This window comes from Giraffa tippelskirchi, chromosome 13 (genome assembly GCF_054371585.1).
Source record: "Giraffa tippelskirchi isolate mGirTip1 chromosome 13, T2T-mGirTip1v1.2.pri, whole genome shotgun sequence".
Classification (NCBI taxonomy): domain Eukaryota; kingdom Metazoa; phylum Chordata; class Mammalia; order Artiodactyla; family Giraffidae; genus Giraffa; species Giraffa tippelskirchi.
Genome location: NC_137287.1, coordinates 20,155,317 through 20,176,377, shown reverse-complemented (window position 1 = coordinate 20,176,377; position 21,061 = coordinate 20,155,317). Strand labels below are relative to the sequence as shown.

The window sequence follows — 21,061 nt, the reverse complement described above, 5'->3', positions numbered from 1 at the left end:
CTGTTGCAGACAATTGTTTGCTGCATCTCAGAGAGCTGGGAGTTAGAATCTGGAATTTGAATTCTAGAGCTTGAGTGTTCATTCCTATCAAGGTTTATGGATCCAGGTTTGGTTAATTTGAAGGGAACACAGTTTGCTTCCCTTTGGCCAGAATATGCTTCCCCCATCTCCACCTTGCTAGTCCTGGCAATTCTCCAGGTCTCAGCTTAACCGTCACTTCCCCAGGGCATCTTTTGCTGGCCCGCGAAATCAGGTTGTCTTCCACGTGAACACTCACCACGGGCACCATGCACTTCTGTTTCAGGAGTTTAATCATAATTGAATGGGGATCATTTGTGCTGGTGTGTAAGCTTCCTGAAGGCATTGTCATTCTGCATCCTCAGCGCCCAGAATATCACAGACGCTTAATTCATGTTTACTGAACAAATGAATGAATTGGCCAGTCTTCTAAGTCCTGGATGAAACTAGGAAAGGTGATTCATTTGGAAGGCAGAATGAAATCCATTTCCGTTACCCATCTCAACTGAAGCCTTAAACATTTTTTGATTGAAAAGAGTGTGTGTAACTAAACACAGGATATAAATAAAGCCAGGTAACAGGGGCCACAGCTGACAAGGCTGGGTTGCTTTAGGGCACATGTGAACTTAGATGAATTTATTCTAGTTGCCTCCTGTTGTACCACAAATTGTCCCCAAACTCAGAGGTCTAAAACGACATCTGTAGCCCGCCAGGCTCCTCTGTCCATGGAATTCTCCAGGCAAGAATACTGGAGTGGGTAGCCATTCCCTTCTCCAGGGGATCTTCCCGACCCAGGGATCGAACCTGGGTCTTCCACACTGCAGGCAGATTCTTTACTGTCTGAGCCACCAGAGAAGCCCAAAGACCCCAAAACAACACCACTCATATATTATTACCTCTCATGGTTTCTGAGCATCAGAAGATTGGGGACAGCCCCTGGTTGGTTGTGGTTTGGGGTCTGTCCTGGCTGGAGCTGGGATGGCTGGGGCTGGAGCTCCCAGTGTTGTCTGGGCAGTAGGCTCTTTGCATCTTCTCCAGGCCTTTCCTCTCCACATGGCCTCATTATGTAGCCTTGCTGGCACGGTGGCCTCAGGGCTCCAAAGGCAGGTGTCCCAAGAGAAACTGACAGAAGCTGCTGCCTCCCGAGTCACGCAGTGTTCCATTCACTGGAGCAGTCACAGAGGCTGCCCACGTTCAAGGGGACAGGGCACAGACTCTGCCCTTTGAGAAACAGCAAATATCTTCAGACATGTTTTGAAACTGCCACAGAATATCACTTCCTTCGTGATGTGGGGAAAGTTCTCGGGAAGCTCTCAAGAAGCCCTCCAAGGACAGAAGGACCTATTGAAAGGAAAGCTTGATTATATTAATATTAACTTGACTTGTCTTGCCGTTCCCGTGACTGCAGAAAAAGTGTTGGGAAACTCAAAAGAATTCTGTTTTACCTGTGGAATGTCCTTGCTCTTACATTAAATGAGCCGATTTGATATTACCTCAGAGGCTGCCCACGTTCATGGGGACAGGGCACAGACTCTGCCCTTTGAGAAACAGCAAATATCTTGGGCCTTCAGCGGCTTCTCTGGTGGCTCAGATGGTAAAGACTCTGCCCACAATGTGGGAGAACCTGAGTTGGATCCCTGGGTCCAGAAGATCCCCTGGAGAAGGGAATGGCAAACCACTGTGGTGTTCTTGCCTGGAGAATTCCAGGGACAGAGGAGCCTAGAGAGCTACAGTCCGTCGGGTCACAAAGAGTCAGACATGACTGAGCAACTAACACACACACACACACACACACACACACACACACACAGAGTTCCTCAGAGCAACAAATTTAGTAATTAGAATCAAGGGGAGGCGCTTGTTAAAATGCTCACTCCCAGGCTACAATCAGTGCCTCTAGACCAGAGGTGGCACTTGAAATCTTGTCTTGTAAACAAATATCCCCACGTAATCCTGATATAGGCAGGTATCTGTGCTGTGTGTGCTCAGTTGTGTCCGACTCTGGGAACCCAACCCATGGACTGTAGCCTGCCAGGCTGCTCTGTCCATGGGATTTTCCAGGCAAGAATGCTGGAGGCACTGTTGTTTATACAGAATGGAATTTGCCTTGTTTCAGGTCATGTACTAACCTGATGCTATTTGACTTCCCAAAATGTTTATTTTGTATTAAGAATTTGAGCTCCTCAAGCAATAATTTTGTCTTACAGGATCTTTAAGAAATAAAAATCCACTCAAGGTAGTATGAATAAAATAATAACTTTATTGGGGAGATATGGAGGTTTCTATGGAAACGGGCAAGCCTCCTGAGAGACTGGAACCAAGAACTGGAAAGCAAAGTCTTTGATCATTCTCTGAAATTCTTGTCCTCACCCCATAGCCCCACCACCACATCTGGGCCATTTTTCTTGCCTGTGTGTGGTAGGAAAGGATCACTTATCGCTTCTCCGCCTTTTGGCTAAGATCAAGTGTAGGAAAAGACCACTTTAGGCAGATCTGTCTGTTTCTCTCTTCAGGACCCCAGACTGACTGTTGGGAGTATCCTAATTCCACATTCTTAAGTGAGAGAATCTGATTGGCTCAACCTTGATCAGCTCTCTACCTCTGATCCAATCAGCTGTGACCAGATAGGTCCCCTGCCCAATCAGAAGATTCTAGTAAGGATCTGGAAGAACTGAAAAGTACGCTAGGGTCCATTTCCAACTTAAACTTCAGCCACTTTTGATAATGTAGTCACTCTTGATTTTTATTGATCTTTTTTGAAATACATGTTCTAGAACAGGGATCAGCAAACTACTAGTGCTGGGCACACCACCTGTTTTTATAAATAAAGGTTTATTGGGACACAACCACACTATTCACTTGTGTGAATGGTCTTCTGGTACTGGCTTATTCTCTCCCTACCCCTGTAGCTTAGGACAGGGCAAGGCACTGAGAATCTTCACACAAAAAAATACGTGTAACTACAAATGCAACAGTATTTTCTAAGATGTAAAGCACATAGTGTTGATGATTTGCAAGACGATTTTAGTTTAGTAATTTGAGTTTTTAAAGGTGGTAAGTAGATGCGATGTGAAATAAAATTTAATTGCAGCATGATAAGGTTAGTCTCTCTTTTTATGTTTTCTCTTAGTCTTTCTAGTTTCTTGAACCAGAGAGCCTCATTTGTGGACCGCATGCCATTGATAGCTAACATTTGCTAATATCACTTTTTTCCTTAAACAAGGAGAAAATTCAGGGTCTGGCTCAGTACTTTCAGCAGCCAGTAGCATCCAGCTAGAATCTCCCAGAACTGCTTTGTTCGTATTTATTTTTCTGCTCATATTTCATTTAAGGAAGCGATAGGCTTGCCATTAATGGTGGTGATCCAGAGTTTCCTTTTCAGATAAGTGTGGTTAAGTAAAGATGTGACCAGGTTTTAAAAATACTGATGAAATACCAGTTTATGTGGTAGGGGAAAAAATGTGGGGAAAAAAAAAAGGCACATGAATGGTGATTAAAGTTAGGAAACACCTGTGTAAAGTACCTGCCAGAGCTGCAAAGCAGTCCCATGGTACAGAGGAGGGAGTAACCCCTTTGGTCTCCGTGGATCATTGAGGGATACAGACAAAAGTGACATCTGAGCTGAATCTCAGATTCTCGGGGCAGTGAGCGAGTGTGAGAGGACACTGCAGGCAGTGGGAATAGAATAGCCACAGGGAAAGAGAGAACAGGATGTGGTCATGGAATTGTTTCACTTGAGGGAGCCACTGAGGGACTTAAGGCTTTTGAGTAGCCTGGTCAGATTTGCATTTTTTAAATCAATTAATTTATTTTAATTGGAGGCTAATTACTTTACAATACTGTAGTGGCCGTACATCGACACGAATCAGCCACGGGTGTACACGTGTCCCCTGTCCTGAACCTGCCTCCCACGTCCCTCCCCATTCCATCCCATCCCTCAGGGTCATCCCAGTACACTGGCCCTGAGCGCCCTGTCTCATGCATCAAACAGGGACTACACAGTTATTAGCTTGAGCAGGTTCATCTCTCTGAGCCTCAGTTTGTTTATCTGTAGAATGGGGGTAGTTGAAACAGACTTATGGTACCTGCCCCTGCTGCCTGGGGAAATTCCCAGATATCTGTCTTGCTCCTCCTCCAGGCAGGGGGCTGCACTGAGATTCAAGAAGTCCAGGGCCCCTCTCCTGGGTTCTTGGGGGGTGGTGGGTGGGTGAGGTGGGGTGTTCACAAGTATTCAGGATTGTTAGACGGTACCTTGACCAGTGGTGATGGTACAGCAGGTCTGTCCACACTCGAAGCGCTGAGCCCCTCGTGTGTCCTGGGGGGTCCTCCCAGCTGACGGCTTGGCTTCTACCCGCCTTCACTCCCTCTACACATCCACCTCTGGTCATGGCTCTCCCTGCTCTTGTCCAGCCCTGGGCTCCTGGGGAATCTGGGAGCAGAAAACCCCTGTCTTCAGGCTACTCTTTCCATCTTAGTGGAGCCACTGTGTCTGCCTTGGTGAGGGCTAGGGAAGGAAAAACGGCTCTGGGTACCTGTGAGGGAGCAGAGAGAGATGAGAAATAAGCTGCAGACACAGTCCAGCACTTTGAGCCCTGCCCTGCCCAGGCAGCTCCTGGCAGGATCTGCTCAGCTTGGCAGCTCATATTTCTGTGGTGAGGCTGGGGGAGAAAGAGGCTGCAAAAGCCCTCTTGCTTTGGAAGTGTGTGTGTCAGGGACTTTCTCCCTAAGAGTTCTAAGTTCCTGAATCTGTGTCGCCCACAGCCATCCCTGGCCATGATGAGAGAGAAAATGGTGCGGCCAGGAGACTGCACAGAGGAGTGGGAAGCTCAGCCCAGAGCTCACTGCAGGAGTCCAGGGAAGCCTGTCATACCCAGGCAAGAGCCGAGTGGAGCATGGGAGCTGCCCTCCTGCCCCAAGGCTCCCTCTGTCCCCAGGCCTCTCTTGCTGTCTCTGATCCTCCAGCCAAGTCAGGGGTGAGCATTTTCATTTCCTCAGCCACCTAAACTCCTGGAGGATTCTTCTGGAGCTCTGACAAGTGGAGTGTATAAAGGCAGAGACCTTGAGGTCAGGTTCAGTTCAGTTCAGTTCAGTTCAGTTCAGTCGCTCAGTCGTGTCCGACTCTTTGCGACCCCATGGACTGCAGCATGCCAGGCTTCCCTGCCCATCACCAAGTCCCAGAGCTTACTCAAACTCATGTCCGTCGAGTCGGTGATGCCATCCAACCATCTCCTCCTCTGTCGTCCCTTTCTCCTCCCACCTTCAGTCTTTCCCAGCATCAGGGTCTTTTCAAATGAGTCAGCTCTTCACATCAGGTGGCCACAGTATTGGAGTTTCAGTTTCAGCATCAGTCCTTCCAATGAATATTCAGGACTGATTTCCTTTAGGATGGACTGGTTGGATCTCCTTGCAGTCCAAGGGCCTCTCAAGAGTCTTCTCCAACACCACAGTTCAAAAACATCAATTCTTTGGCGCTCAGCTTTCTTTATCGTCCAACTCTCACATCCACACATGACTACTGGAAAAACTATAGCTTTGACTAGATGGACCTTTGTTGGCAAAGTAATGTCTCTGCTTTTAATAAGCTGTCTAGGTTGGTCGTAACTTTTCTTCCAAGGAGCAAGCGTCTTTTAATTTCATGGCTGCAGTCACCATCTGCAGTGATTTTGGAGACCCAAAAAATAAAGTCTGTCACTGTTTCCACTGTTTCCCCATCTATTTGCCATGAAGTGATGGGACCAGATGCCATGATCTTTGTTTTCTGAATGTTGAGTTTTAAGCCAACTTTTTCACTCTCTTCTTTCCCTTTCATCAAGAGGCTCTTTAGTTCTTCTTCGCTTTCTGCCATAAGGGTAATGTCATCTGCATATCTGAGATTATTGATATTTCTCCTGGCAGTCTTGATTCCAGCTTGTGCTTCATCCAGTCCAGTATTTCTCATGATGTACTCTGCATATAAGTTAAATAAGCAGAGTAATGCCTTCCCGGATTTGGAACCAGTCCGTTGTTTCATATCCAGTTCTAACAGTTGCTTCTTGACCTGCATACAGATTTCTCAGGAGGCAGATCAGGTGGTCTGATATTTCCATCTCTTTCAGAATTTTCCACAGTTTGTTGTGATCCACACAAAGGCTTTGGCATAGTCAATAAAGCAGAAGTAGATGTTTTTCTGGAACTCTCTTGCTTTTTTCAATGATCCAGCAGATGTTGGCAATTTGATCTCTGGTTCCTCTGCTTTTTCTAAATCCAGCTTGAACATCTGGAAGTTCATGGTTCACGTACTGTTGAAGCCTGGCTTGGAGAATTTTGAGCATTACTTTTCTAGCATGTGAGATGAGTGCAACTGTGAGGTAGTTTGAACATTCTTTTGCATTACCTTTATTTGGGATTGGAATGAAAACTGACCTTTTCCAGTCCTGTGGCCACTGCTGAGTTTTCCAAATTTGCTGGTATATGGAGTGCAGCATTTTCACAGCATCATCTTTTAGGATTTGAAATAGCTCAACTGGAATTCCACCACCTCCACTAGCTTTGTTCGTAGTGATGCTTCCTAAGGCCCACTTGACTTCACATTCCAGGATGTCTGGCTCTAGGTGAGTGATCACACTATCGTGATTATCTGGGTCATGAAGATCTTTTTTGTATAGTTCCTCTGTGTATTCTTGCCATCTCTTCTTAATATCTTCTGCTTCTGTTAGGTCCATACCATTTCTGTCCTTTGTTGCGCCCATCTTTGCATGAGCAGTTCCCTTGGTATCTCTAATTTTCTTGAAGAGATCTCTAGTCTTTCCTATTCTATTTATTTTCCTCTATTTCTTTGCATTGATCACTGAGGAAGGCTTTCTTACCTCTCCTTGCTATTCTTTGAAACTCTGAATTCAAATGGGTGTATCTTTCCTTTTCTTCTTTGCCTTTTCGCTTCTCTTCTTTTCATAGCTGTTTTTAAGGCCTCCTCAGACAACCATTTTGCCTTTTTGCGTTTCTTTTTCTTGGGGATGGTCTTGATCACTGCCTCCGGTACAGTGTCACAAACCTCCGTCCATAATTCTTCAGGCACTTTGTCTATCAGATCTAATCCCTTGAATCTATTTCTCACTTCCACTGTATAATTGTAAGGGATTTGATTTAGGTCATATCTGAATGGTCTAGTGGCTTTCTCTACTTTCTTCAATTTAAGTCTGAATTTGGCAAGTCCGTTAAGGCTTCCCTGGTGGCTCAGATGGTAAAGCGTCTGCCTGCAACGTGGGAGACCCGGGTTCAATCCCTAGGTCAGGAAGATCCTCTGGAGAAGGAAATGGCAACCCACTCCAGTACCCTTGCCTGGAAAATCCCATGGACAGAGGAGCCTGGTGTGCTACAGTCCATGGGGTTGCAAAAAGTCAGACACAACTGAGTGACTTCACTTTCCTTTTTCCTTTTGGCAATAAGGAGTTCATGATCTGAGCCACGGTCAGCTCCCGGTCTTGTTTTTGCTAACTGTATAGAGCTTCTCCATCTTTGTCTGCAAAGAATATAATCAGTCTGATTTCGGTATTGACCATCTGGTGATGGCCATGTATAGAGTCTTCTCTTGTGTTGTTATAAGAGGGTGTTTGCTATGACCAGTGTGTTCTCTTGGCAAAACTCTATTAGCCTTTTCCCTGCTTCATTCTGTACTCCAAGGCCAAATTTGCCTGTTACTTCATGTATTTCTTGACTTCTTACTTTTGCATTCCAGTCCCCTATAATGAAAAGGACATCTTTTTTGGGTGTTAGTTCTAGAAGGTCTTGTAGATCTTCATAGAACCGTTTAACTTCAACTTCTTCAGCATTATTGGTTGGGGCATAGTCTTGGATTACTGTGATACTGAATGGTTTGCCCTTGGAAACGAACAGAGATCATTCTGTCATTTTTGAGATTGCATCTAAGTACTGCATTTCAGACTCTTGTTGACTATGATGGCTACTCCATTTCTTCTAGTTCAGGTAGACTGGGTTCAAATCCTGGCTCTGTCCCTAACTGAGTTTTTGGTGTCACAGGTCACTTACCTTCCATGAGCCACCTATGAGATAGAGCTCTTTTCTTTTTAATTCATTAATTTAAAACTTTTATTTGTTTGTTTATTATTGAAGCATAGTTGATGTACAATAGTATATAAGTTGCAGGTGTACATTGTAGTGATTCACAATTTTTAAAGGTTATACTCCATTTATAGTTACTATAAAATATTGGCAGTATTTCCTGTGTTGTGTAATATACCCTTGTAGCTTATTTTATACCTAATAGTCTGTACCTCTTAATCCCCCACCCCTGTGTTGCCTCTCCCATGTAAAATGCAATTCTGAATGGTACTGACTTCCCAGAGTCTTAGGCAAAGTGAATGAGAAATAACAAATGAGAACCACTCGTTGTCTGGCACATGGTACTCAAAATAATGTGGTGATTGATATTATTGCCTGCAAAATATCTGACAGAGTGCGTGCAGTGTGTACTTACTTCGATCTGATTGCCTCTTCCTCCAGGAAGCCTTCTCAGAAGCCCCCAGACCAGATTAGGTCTTGAACAACATGATCCTGGCCCATGCTTCTAAGAGGCTTCTTGAGAACGGTGCCTGTGGGTCACTCTTCCCTCTGGCATAGTCACAACCGTGAAAATAATGATGTGTCACGAGCCACGCTGATTAACATGCTCTGATTGTGACCACGGCTGTGTGGAAGGAAGCCCCAGGACCACAGGAGGGGATGTTAAAATATTACATTAATCATCCCTGTAATTAATGTCCAAAGTCCTCCTTCCTCCCTGGAATGCAGCGTCAGGAAACGTGCCTGCTCATCTAATGGTGTTTCTCCAAGCTTAGCAGGCTCTTAGTAAATATTAAATAACTGAAAGAATAAGAGAACCATTGCCCCCAATTCAGTTTTATCAGGAATTTAATCATTCCTTCCTTCAACAAATACTTCTTGAACATCTGCTGTGTGCCAGGCACTATTCCAGGCTCGTGGGCGTACACCAACAAACAAAACAGGCAAAGATACTTGCCCTCATGGGGTTTATGTTTGACTGGGTATTGATATGTATCCCAGAGGGATATCTTGATACATGCTCATCACTCTTGGAACCGTCTTCTATTTTTAATTTTTTTCTTTTAAAAAATTGAAGGATAGTTAATTTACAATGTTGTGTTAGTTTCAGGCGTACAGCAGAGTGATTCAGTTTATATATCTATATTCCTTTTTAGATTCTTTTTCCATTAGAGGTTATTATTAATACAAGATACTGAATATAGTTCCCTGTGCTGTACAGTAGATCCTTGTTGTTTTGTTGTTGTTTAGTCGCTAAGTTGTGTCCGACTCTTTTGCAAACCCATGGACTATAGCCTGCCAGGCTCCTCTGGTAGTGTGTCTCTGTTAATCCCAAGCTCCTGATTTATCCCCCTGCCCCTGCTTTCCCTTTTGGTAACCATAAGTTTGTTTTCTACTTTGGTGAGTCTATGTCTGTCTTGGAACCACCCTCTTTTCGGTTGGGTTCATCCATTCAAGGTTCAAGGTCCATGGGAAACTTCATGTGTCATATCAGCATCCACTGAGGGCGTGTGGAAGAAGCTTGGAACGGAGCTGAATGACCCTCAGCCACCAGTGGCTTCACCGGGGGCCCCTTCAACGACACTGACATGCCCGCTGTCTTGCAGGTCATGCTCTCAGAGCGAAAAGGCACAGATGAGCTGTACGCCGTGAAGATCCTGAAAAAGGACGTGGTCATCCAAGATGATGACGTGGAATGCACGATGGTGGAAAAGCGGGTGCTGGCCCTGCCTGGGAAGCCGCCCTTCCTGACCCAGCTGCATTCCTGCTTCCAGACCATGGTAACTACCCGGGGCCCGGGCCCCTCCACCTCCAGGCTTCCAGGCTTTGGCCAGAGAGGTTCTAGCAGTGGCCACCCCAAAGAGGCACCCGGGCCCTTCTCATCCTGGAGACAGAAGGCTGTCAGGCCCAGGGACGGCCACGGAGCATTTTTCTGAGGTTGCCACTGAGAAGCGCTCTCCCCTGAGGCAGATGCTGTTTCAACAAAGATAAAGGAACTCAGGCAATTGGTTTTATAACCAATTGAACAGGGCCCTCCTCTGGCAGCAAGAGGTGACTTGGGGACAGGAACTCAGGACTTTCAGTCCCACAGTCTGAGATGTTCTAGCAGCAGTTACAGATGGGGATGAGCTCAGAGGTCCTCATGGGTGCCCCTACAGGGTCACAGCCAGGCCTCTGGACCCTTCAGATAAATGCATAATTCCACGCTGCAGGTTGCGTGGCCCTCATAGGACTCCCGGGGCAGGGGACACAGCCTGGGCAAGGGCTGATAAGCTCAGAGGCAGACTGCTAAGAAGAGAAGGGAATCTGTGGACTATCTGTTATTCACTGTGATTCTACTTCCATCTGTGAGAATGAGAGACGTCCTTCAAACAACCTCTTACCTTCCCCTGTGCACACTAGACCTGGGTCTCCATCGCTAAGGGGGTGCTTGTGGCAATCAGACTGCAATCTGGGACCCCATTCACCTCACCGGGCTCTGCTGTCACAGCCCCCATTGCATCAACTGGTAACTCTCCCCCTGTCTGTCTCCTTTACTTTAAGAGCACGACCTTCTCAGAAATAGGACCTAGCTTTCTCAGCCATCTGCCTCATCTGTGAGCCTTTCCCAGGTACCAGACACTGTGTGTGTGGCACGGGTGGGAGTAGGGGAAGGCAGGGCAGAACCCAAATGCAAAGAGATAGAGAGTTAATTCTTGCTTTGGAAGCTTCTCAGGGCCAAAGGCCTAGAGTCTCAAAGACGCTTTAAGGGCATGTTCAAGATTATTTTGACTTGCTCCAGTTTGCACCCTCCATTCTGATTTTAGAACCCAACTCCTGTGCGCAATGGGATGCTATTGCAAATTCTGTGTGCTTTAAAGTTTCTTTGCTCCTCCAGCATCCCCAAGTCCTGTGCTCCACTAAGTTCGATTGAGTCCCCCGCCAGCCTAGAAAGACCCGGAACTGGGTTTGGGGTGGGTTTTCTCAGTGCAGGCTGTACCCTAGATGTAAAACTACCTGTGGTGAGAGGGGCAGAGTCAGAACCCAGCTCCTTCCTTGTTGTGAGAGTTTCTTGATACCTGTTGTGGTCAGAAGGACCTGGGTTCACATCTCAGCTTTGTCATTTTCCGGCTGAGTGGCCTTGAGAAAATTATGCACCCCCCCTCCCGGGCCTCAGTCTCTTCATATGTAAAAGGGATAATAGTAGCTGCATCCAAGGTTGCTATGAGGAGGAAATGAGGTTACACATGAGAAGTGCTTAACGCGGTGCTTGTTACCTGGTAAACACTTTGTGCACTGCTCAGTCACTCAGTCTTGTCCGACTCTTTAGGACCCCATGGACTGTAGCCCGCCAGGCTCCTCTGTTCATGGGATTTCCCAGGCAGGTATCCTGGAGTGGGTTGCCACCTCCTACTCCAGGGGATCTTCCCGACCTCGGGATCCAACCATGTCTCCTGCATTGGCAAGCAGATTCTTTACTTTTGCACCACCTGGGAAGCCCCCAAACACTCATAAATGTTGGTTATCCAGTTCACAGACATTTAACATTGGCCTTGGCCTGGACTGGTACTGAGGTATAGAGCTGAGGAAGCTAGGTCCTCTTTTTGAGAAGCTAGGTCCTGTTTTCTCCTCTTAAAGCAAAGGTGACAGACAGGGGAATATTACCAACAATGTAACGGTGTTGTGATAGCAGAATCTGGAGAAGTCAAGGGGTCCCTAGGTTGTTCCCTGATGCCACAGGGGCATCTTCATTTTGGGTAAAGGGATGGTTTTTCTGCTGGGGCCCTTTCCCCAAATCCCAACCTCCCTGCCACAGGTCATCAAGAGAGGGAACATTCTTGGCAAATGTGTGCAGTATTTCTTTCGAGGACTTTGACCCACCAGCTTCTTTTTAGGTCTGGTGGTGACAACAGGCTATAAGAAGATTTTCACTCCACTGCAGGCAGGACTAAGAGCTGAAGTCATGTTTGTCAAAGTGTGAAGCATGTAACACCATGCAGTATGGTGCTGGGCAGTTGAAGGGTGATTTTGGATGCTGCACGAATTTTAAATTGTGTTCTTTTTTGTTCGCTGTACATTCTTCTGAGTACCTCAAGGAGAATGTTTCTATTTGGTGCTAGCATGGCCATTAACATCTTTCTAACACTTGCCTTTTTCACAGAGAGATAGAGGACCAGGTGTCAGGTTCTGAGCTTTGACAAATAGCAGTTTCTTTTTACTTACCTATTTTTAATTGAGGGATAATTACTTTACAATATTGTGTTTGTTTCTGCCATACATCAACATGAATCAGTCATAAGTATACAGTTTCCTTTTTTAATATTTGTTTGGCTGTAGTCAACATGAATCAGCCATAAGTATACGGCTTCTTTTTAAATATTTATTTAGGCTGTGCTGGGTCTTTATTGCGGCATGCGGAATCTTTATTTGCAGCATGGAACTCTTAGTTATGGCATGTGGGATCTAGTTCCCTGACCCGGGATCGAACCTGGACTCCCTGCTTTGGGAGGATGGAGTCTTAGCCACTGGACCACAGGGAAGTCCCTAAATAGCAGTTTCTAAGTCATTGTTTTGCTTTCATTTTATGTATTTTTTATAGATTTCGTTCATTTAAGACAGCACTATAAAGTCTTTTAATTTTTAAATTTTGAGATATTATAAGACAAATACAAAGAAACCGCACACAATTAGTGTTTTAATAATGAGTTTTTAGAGTTAAGCTCCTTATACCACCATCCAGGTCAAGAAAGAACTTTGGCAGCCACTCTAGAAGCTTCTGTGCGTCCTAATCTCCATCGCCCCACAAATGGTAGCTTGACTTCCTTGCCTGTCTCTATAGTTTTATCACTTAAGTTTTATCATCCCTTGATAAGATAGTTTCCTCTTTCCCATTTGTAGAAATTTGATGTGTCTTTAATATAATGATTTCCTTCTCCATTCCTTCCATCCTTTCTTTTACCTGCTAAAGAGCCTAGGTTGTCTGACCCACAGCATTTTCACATTCCGAATTTTGCTGATTGCTGTCTGGGGGCCGCTGTATCTGTTTCCTCTGTCCCCTGTTTTTTGAAAATTGGTATCTGGACCTAGAAGCTTGGCCAGACTCAAGTTTGATCCCTTTGGTAAGACCAGGTGGCTGGTTTTTTTTTTTTTAATCCAAAGGCACATAATGTCCAGTTGCCTCTCTTTTTGTATGTTGGCAACCAGAGATGCTCTGTGTCTGGGTCCATGAATTCATAAAGGACTGTGAGGTGGTGATTTCCTAATTCTATTATTTCTTTTTCTTTATTAGTTGGATGCTTTTATAAAGAGAGACTTCCCTCACCTGTTTCTTTGTCCCCTGGTGATATAGTTCATCTAGAAATCAGGATAGATAAATGAGACTTTTCTGTTACTTGACAGTTTTCTTGACAGTTTTCATGAATTGGTTCACTGTTATGTCCCAAAGGTGATTAAAGTTTGCTTTTAAAATAAAATTTTTGAGTGAAACAACAGAGTCTTGTAAAGAAAAATGTTAAGTGAGCAACAATTCACATCGCGTGAGACTTGGTGGAGATGGAGAAGGGCATACATCTTACAAGTGCAAATCTCTAATGTTACCTTGGGGAGTTAAAGCCTGGAGGTGTTCAAGTCACAACTAGGCCCTTAGACCTCTAGACTCCCTCATTCCCACGTCTTCTGCTTTTTCCATTGGCAGTTCCTAAATTGACTCGTGGGAGATCACCAGATGAAGGACAGTTTCAGTGGTAAATAGACTAAGAAGATCTTGTTCTCAAGGAAGAGGCTGGGCTATCTTGGAGCGGCAGTTTTCAATTTCAGTTGGATGTGTTGAGATTGGGGGAAACTGATCATTGGTGACTAGTACTCATTAAGTAAAGTGTCTTCATTTGTAATTTACTGTTTTAAACACGATAGAGTGGATTTGAGGCTCTTCTTTTTAATGTTGAGTCTTGAATTTCGGTATGCTTTCTGGAACTGAGGATTAGGACCTGGGCGTGCATGGAAACGGTGGGTCCCCTCCAGAGCCATCATCCGCCAGGGAAGAGAGATTGAGTGGATTCAAGTCTTGTGTGGGGAGAAAGTCCTCCTCTTGAAGACTGGCCCCATCCAGCAAGGCTGGCGATGGAACTGGTTGCTTTCTGGCTGGTGAGGATCAGATGAAATCGTTATCCTGTCTGTATTGTTTGTGGGGGAAAAAAAGTGTAACTTCTTACATGCCTTGTGTGGTGGCCAAAATTAAAAAAAAAAAACAAAAAAACCCTGTAACTTTAAGTAGCAGAGTTATGCTTGGCTCAGGGAGATGCACTTCTTGACAGCTGAGCATGAGGCCCTTGGGGGCTGAGCAGGATCAGCTGAGAGGAGAGCCAGGACCCCTCCCATCTCACATCCACTCCGAGGCAGATGCTTGTTGAGTGAAAGGCCCCCACTGAAATGTTTTTGTTTACTTTTTCCTTTGGCTAAGCACTTATATTTTAAGTTTACATAAACTTATTTCAGAGATTTAATAATGCAGTAGGGCTTCCCCAGTGGCTCAGTGGTTAAAAAAAAAAATCTGCCTGCCAAGCAGGAGACTCGGGTTCTATCCTTGGGCTGGGAAGATCCCCTGGAGAAGGAAATGGCAACCCACTGCAGTATTCTTGCTTGGGAAATCCCATGGACAGAGGAGCTTGGCAGGCTACAGTCTGTGGGGTCGCAGAAATGTTGGACATGACCTAGAGACTAAACGACAAGAATAATGCCTACAATATGTGAGACACAGGTCCAGCCATGTGATGGACACATCACCATCCAGGTGATGGTCCCTGGATGGGTCCCAGCATCACCCCATTTCACAGACAAGGGCACTGAAGCCATACATACAGCTCGTACATTTCAGGGCCAGGATTGAAAGCCAGGCAGCCATGCTCCAAAGGGCTTTACACTTCATCACTATACGGTGAGGTCTTCTGAGTGAGTGTTCCCCGATTCCCACTTCATCTGACTCTCCTGGGGTGGAACTGCCAGCAGCCAGCCTGTCTCTGGGCTCCAGTGGGGGCCCAACCACATCCCTCACCTGCTCTGTAAAATACCACCCCTGCTGCATCCCTCCACTTTCCCCGCCGTGGAGTGGACCTGACTCTCCATCTGAGCATCTACCATTGTGTGGGCCTGTGAATACTCTGCTTCATTCCATCCTCACAAAGAATCTTGCAATGGAAGGATTTATCTGACATCCCACCTTGCAGGTGAAAGGATTGAGGATCTGGGACATGGAGGGTAGTTTGCCCTCGACACAGCACTGATGAACCCAGAACCCAAGTGTTTTCTAATAGATTATGTTGAGTTGCTACCAAAATGGCCTTAACAGATAAAAACAATAAAAAGCGGCAGCTGACATTAGCGTGTCTGTGAGTGTCATGCTCTGTGCTCAACACTCTACAGATAACCTCTCATTTTATCCTCCTGACAGCACCCTGGGTGAGCCCTGGAACTGCCCCCAGTGTAGAGATGAGGGCGCTGATATTCTGAGAAGTAACTTGAGTAATGCCACACAGGAGCGGGGGAATGGCAATTCCCAGTTGCCATTCACAGTGCCCTCGTCTGTGAAAAGGGGACGGAGGGGCTGGGATTTGCTCTGTAAGACTCTAGGAAAAAAAAAAAGACTCTAGAACCCTCAACCTTGAGGCCTTGCTAGCTTGCCTCTGTCTTACATCTAGGTTCCTTTTTCTAGCTTATAAATTATCTTCACTGTCATGATCACGTCTGATTTTAACAAAGACACCATAAGCACATACTACTGTTCACACTTCCTCAAAGGAAGCCAACCCTCAGAAATTTGCAATGGCTCAGGTTACACTGTTAAGTGACACTAGTTTCCGTGGTGGCTCAGATGGTAAAGAATCTGCCTGCAATGCAGAAGACCTGGGTTTGATCCCTGGTTTGGGAAGATCCCTTGGAGAAGGGAATGGCAACCCACTCCAGTATTCTTCCACGGACAGAGGAGCCTGGCGGGCTTCCATCCATGGGGTCACAGAGAGTCGAACACGACTGAGTGACTAACACTTTGACTTTGATTTTTGACACTGTCGGTGAGTGGCAGATGACCTAATGCCCCTTCAGGTGTTCGTTTCACTAGGAAAGCATCACCCACTTGTCTCACAAGGATATGATGATGATTGGAAAGACTTTACGGTCGGAGTAATTTTCAGATTTAGGGAACCCTACATATAGATGAGACAGAGCACTGTTAGCCCAGCTCAGGTGAGCAGGAAAGCCCAGGAAGGTGGTCGTCATCCCCTTCTGGAATTACATCTCCCTTGACCCCAGATTGGTGCTCTGGAGGTGGAGCCTGAGCTGGAGTAGACAATATCCCTAAAGCCAGCATCCCTGAAAGTTAGATCATTACTGCCAGTCTGCAGACGGTACTAATGCTTATTGATTCTGTCAACAAGTATTTATTTGTTGACATAAATGTGTCAGGACCCAGCTGCACCACTGGGAGGGTGCATCCATGAACAGAAGAGATAAAAGTACCCCCGTTCCTTTGGAATTTACATTTGAGTGGGGGAGACAGATGATAAACAATAATAACAGAAAACAAGGGGGTGAGAGATGATGGATGAAAACAGAGATGCTATTTTTGATTGGATGATCAGGGGCGGTGTTTCTGATAAGGATGACATTTGAGCAGAGACCAGAGCAAATGAGGGAGCGAAGCATGTGGATATCTCGGGGCAAAGTGTTCTAGACAGCAGGAAGAATGAGTGTAAACGCCCCAGGCAGGGACATGCTCGGCGTGTTTGAGGAGCAGCGACCAGGCCAGTGTAGCCCGAGTGGAGTGTCATTTTGTATCTTGTGACCCAGAATTCCTTTATGAATCAGCTACCTTTAAAAAAAAAAAATGACAGATCTAGTATATTATGCTGCAGACTTGATATGTTTTTCTTGCTACAGACTTAGAATTTGGAAGATAAAAGATTCTTAATAAAAGAAAAAGAATCTTGATGGTGGTCAGAATAGATAAAAGGGAAAAAGACGCCCCACCAATGTACGAAACAGTTTTTATCATCCTTAAAATGATGCAAATTTAATTTCAAAAAACTTGTTTAGAAAAGCAAAGTTACATCAGAAGTATTCTTAGACAACTGGATTTTTTAAATCCTTGAAAAATATGCATGGCTCAATTTAACAGAAAATGTAAGATATCAAATTCTATTTAAGAGATTGTTCTAAATGTGTTAAAATTAGATTTGCACATGGAAAAGAATCAGAGATATAGACAAATCAAAACATTAATTTGATGTAGGGAGGGGCCTGTGGGTAATTGTCTTCATTTTGAATTTATATTATTTCAGGAGAGTCTGTGATAAAATACCTTAAAAGTGTTGAATGTACCACAAGATGGCAAAAGTTAATACTGAAATTGTTCAATCGCTAAGCCGTGTCCAAATCTTTGCAATCCCATGGACTGCAGCATGCTAGGCTTCCCTGTCCTCCACTATCTCATGGAGCTTGCTCAAACTCTTGTCCATTGAGTCAATGATGCCATCCCACCATCTCATCCTCTGTCTTCCACTTCTCCTCCTGCCTTCAGTCTTTCCCAGCACCAGGGTCTTTTCCAATGAGTTGGCTCTTTGGATCAGGTGGCCACAGTATTGGAGCTTCAGCTTCAGTATCAACACACAGATGCAAAAGCCATCAGAAGGAGGTTGAATTTTTAGTGAATTGCTCATTAGAGGAACTGGTCTTAGGAGAATGGGGTTAGGCCAATTTTTCTAGAAGTACAATGGGATAAGTAGGAGCTTCTCAGTCAAATATATCTAGGTCTGAGATTCCTGGCTGTGTGACCTCCAGGAATTCACTTAACAGATCTGGATATTGGTTTCATCGTCTTTAAAGTGACATAAGAAGTGAAGATTAAAAGAGATGGTATACAAAGTGCAGAACAAATAATAAATGAGGCTACCCCTTTGATCTGTGCTGTAGGGGCACCTGGCTGCCTAGGCACAAAAGGATTGCATTTCCTCCAGCCTTTTTGCAGTGTTTCCCAGGGACAGTTGTCAGCCCGGCACATTCATGCAATTTCCCAACTGCCAGTGGGCACAGGCAGTTGAGTCTCCTTAGCAAAACATCTATTTTAAATGTTTTCTTTTCAATTGAACATATGTACTTCTTTTTTTTTTTTTTAAATAGAATTAGATTTCATGAGTCACTGAAGGACAGAAGTTACTTCCTCCCCAAATTTGCTGTCGTGGCCCAGCAAGAACTCAGTTGCAAGGCATGCTGGGAGGGACGTCAACCCAGAATGCAAAAAGGGACAGGGAAGGGGATGAGAATGATTCTGCTTGTAGAGCTGGCCCCTGATGACATGTCCATTGAGCACAAAGAGTTTCTAAGGGGTCTTTGTAATTCGGGGTCAAGTTTGGTTGGCAGCGGTATCCAAGGATATGGTTTAATGTAAGGGTGTTGCTGTAGGAAGCTCTTGGCAGTAGTCTCTATGGTTGAGTTGCAAGAAATAGAATACCCTTCTTTCAAATTAGCTGTTAAAAAAGAAAATATTGGAAACAAATGACCGAAAGGCAATACCTGAGCCTCATGAAGATCTAGAATCTATAACTTGAAGGCATTCTAGACTAAATCTCTTGTTTCTTTCTCCATGCTTTCTTTGTTTTTCCCTGCTTATGGTAACATGGCTTCCCTATCCCCTTGTTTGCCTGTCCACCAAATTCCCCACATTCCAGTTCATACTCAGGAAAGAGAATCTGATTGGTTCAGCATAGGTCAGTTGTTTTCTTCCTAGTCCAATCCCCTAGTAATTGACTACTAGTTCTGTAGGAAATTTTAAGAAGGAGTTGTATCTACAGGGAAGGAATAATTGGTGCTCTTGTCAGGTAGGAGACAGCATCTTGAGTCCAAGGAGATCGATTGGGTTGGAGCAGGACATAGCCTGCTGCTAACAGTACAAATAGGGTATTCAGTGTCTCCAAGGAGAGGAAGCTGGAGAGATAGATGTCTGGGCCTTAAGCAACTAAAGCCATCCAAGAATCTTGAGTGCAGGAAAGGACCCAGGAATGCAACCCCCACATACAGAGCTGGGGTGGGTAGGAATGGACACAGCCTGCTTCTCTCTACCCTCTTGATGGTGACCTTTGTGTATTCATTCAGTAATCAAAGGTCCATAGAATTCCAGGGAAGAAGAGAGATGGCCCTAGCCCCAGTCCATGGGGTCGCAAAGAGTCAGACACAACTAAGCGACTGAACTGAACTTGAGAACTTTGCTTTCTATGTGGAAGGGCAAAGCTTAGAAAGCTGAAAATACAGTTAGAGTAGCATCAGATTGCATGATTCTGATAGTGATTCTTAGGCTACAGAATACAGTGGAAAGAAGGTGTCACACCCTCATATGAATGAGGCTCCACCAGTTTGCGTGGATTCCGTGTGCATCATCTGTTCCATCTTTGCAAACTCCGTTTGGAGGAGAAGCTGTTCCTGTCCCTTCATGGAGGCAGAGGAAGTTTAAGTAACTAATGCAAGATCTCAGAGTAAGCAGGATCCCTAGGACTTGCACTCAAGACAAGCTCGTGCCACGCTAGAGCCCTTAACTGCACAGCTTCTTGGGAGAAACAGATGGATCTCTGCAGTAAGAGAACAGTTTACAGACAGGATTGATTCACTGACCAGCTTGGAAGATCATTTAAGATCATTAAATAGATTAACACTTACTGCACTCACCTTAGAAAGGGTACATGCGTAGAGTTGCCCACATTGCTGCTTTTCTCTGTCCAGGGCACCTTATTAAAAGTGGCAGGTGTCCTCCTGGCAGTCACATGGGCATCGTGTCATATCCCACTTTCAGCTGACTTAGAGGAACACTGATTATCTCTTTAAATGCCCTGCCCTTTCCATAACCCCCCTGGTGAATTCTGCACATGCAGTCCAGCCATTTTTTAATTTTATTTTTTATTTGGCTGCCCTGGGTCTTAGTTATGGCATGTGGTATCTAGTTTCCCCACCAGGCCCCCTGCATTGGGAGCATGGAGTCTTAATCACTGGACCACCAGGGAAGTCCCCAGTCATTATCCTCATACTCACACTCCACATTTGAGAAATGCCATCCCACCATTTTGCACGCTGCAGTGACAGACAGATATTTAATTTATTTACTGATTGAACATGAGAGGTCATGGGGAAAGGAAATTTAAAATTAACTGAAGTCGTTTCACGCTTCAGGGACAAGGGCAGTGTGTAAATGAAAAATCATCACAATAACGAGGACAATTAGGGGGGAACACTTTGAAAGTTGAGCAGACTGGCTAGTTTGAGGGGAAAGATGGTGAGCTTGCCTTTCGGAGCCTTTAATTGGAGTTGACAGTGGAACACCCACGTAGAAACGTCCTGTAGCCAGCTGGAGCTGACTGGAGCTCAGGAGAAAGGGAGAGGGTAGAAACTGAAGTCAAGATTCATCAGCCTGGAGCAATGAGAGTTGATGTTTTGAGCTGTGACAAGTCCTCTTTGGAAAACAGAGCAAGTAGCAGGAGCCAAGCTGGACTTGGAGTCCAGACTCAATACATACTTTCTAATGTCCACATAGGAGAGGCCAGCAGATAGGTCCTGATCCAAACCCACTGCACGTGACTAGGAGAAAGATCTTTAAAACCTTGGAATAATTTTAGAGAAACAGTAGGAGAACAAAGTCAAATTTTAGGGCATTATGGGGGGATGGGGGTGGGGAATGGGCTTCCCTGGTGGCTCAGATGGTAAAGAATCTGCCTGCAATGCGGGATACCCGGTTCCATTCCCTGAGTTGGGCAGATCCGCTGAAGAAGGGAATGGCAACCAATTCTGGTTTTCTTGCCTGGAGAATTCCATGGACAGAGGAGCCTGTCGGGCTACAGCCCATTGGATCACAAAGAGTCAGATATGACTGAGAAAACTATCTATTGAGGGGAATAATTATGTTAGAATTGGAGGTGTTGGTTGAAGGCCATTTCATGAGCTGAAGTCCCCAGAGCTCGCTCTCTGTCCCTGT

The 21,061-nt window shown here is 45.2% G+C and overlaps 1 protein-coding gene across 2 annotated transcripts in view; it reads left to right on the top strand.

Annotated features, from left to right (window-relative positions):
* PRKCB (protein kinase C beta) overlaps window positions 1–21,061 on the top strand; it is a 367,575-nt gene that overhangs the window by 294,117 nt on the left and 52,397 nt on the right. For both annotated transcript variants that reach the window (XM_081554487.1, XM_081554486.1), the window contains exon 10: window positions 9,684–9,857. In XM_081554487.1, the coding sequence (XP_081410613.1) occupies window positions 9,684–9,857 (174 nt within the window). The remainder of the gene's footprint in view (window positions 1–9,683; window positions 9,858–21,061) is intronic.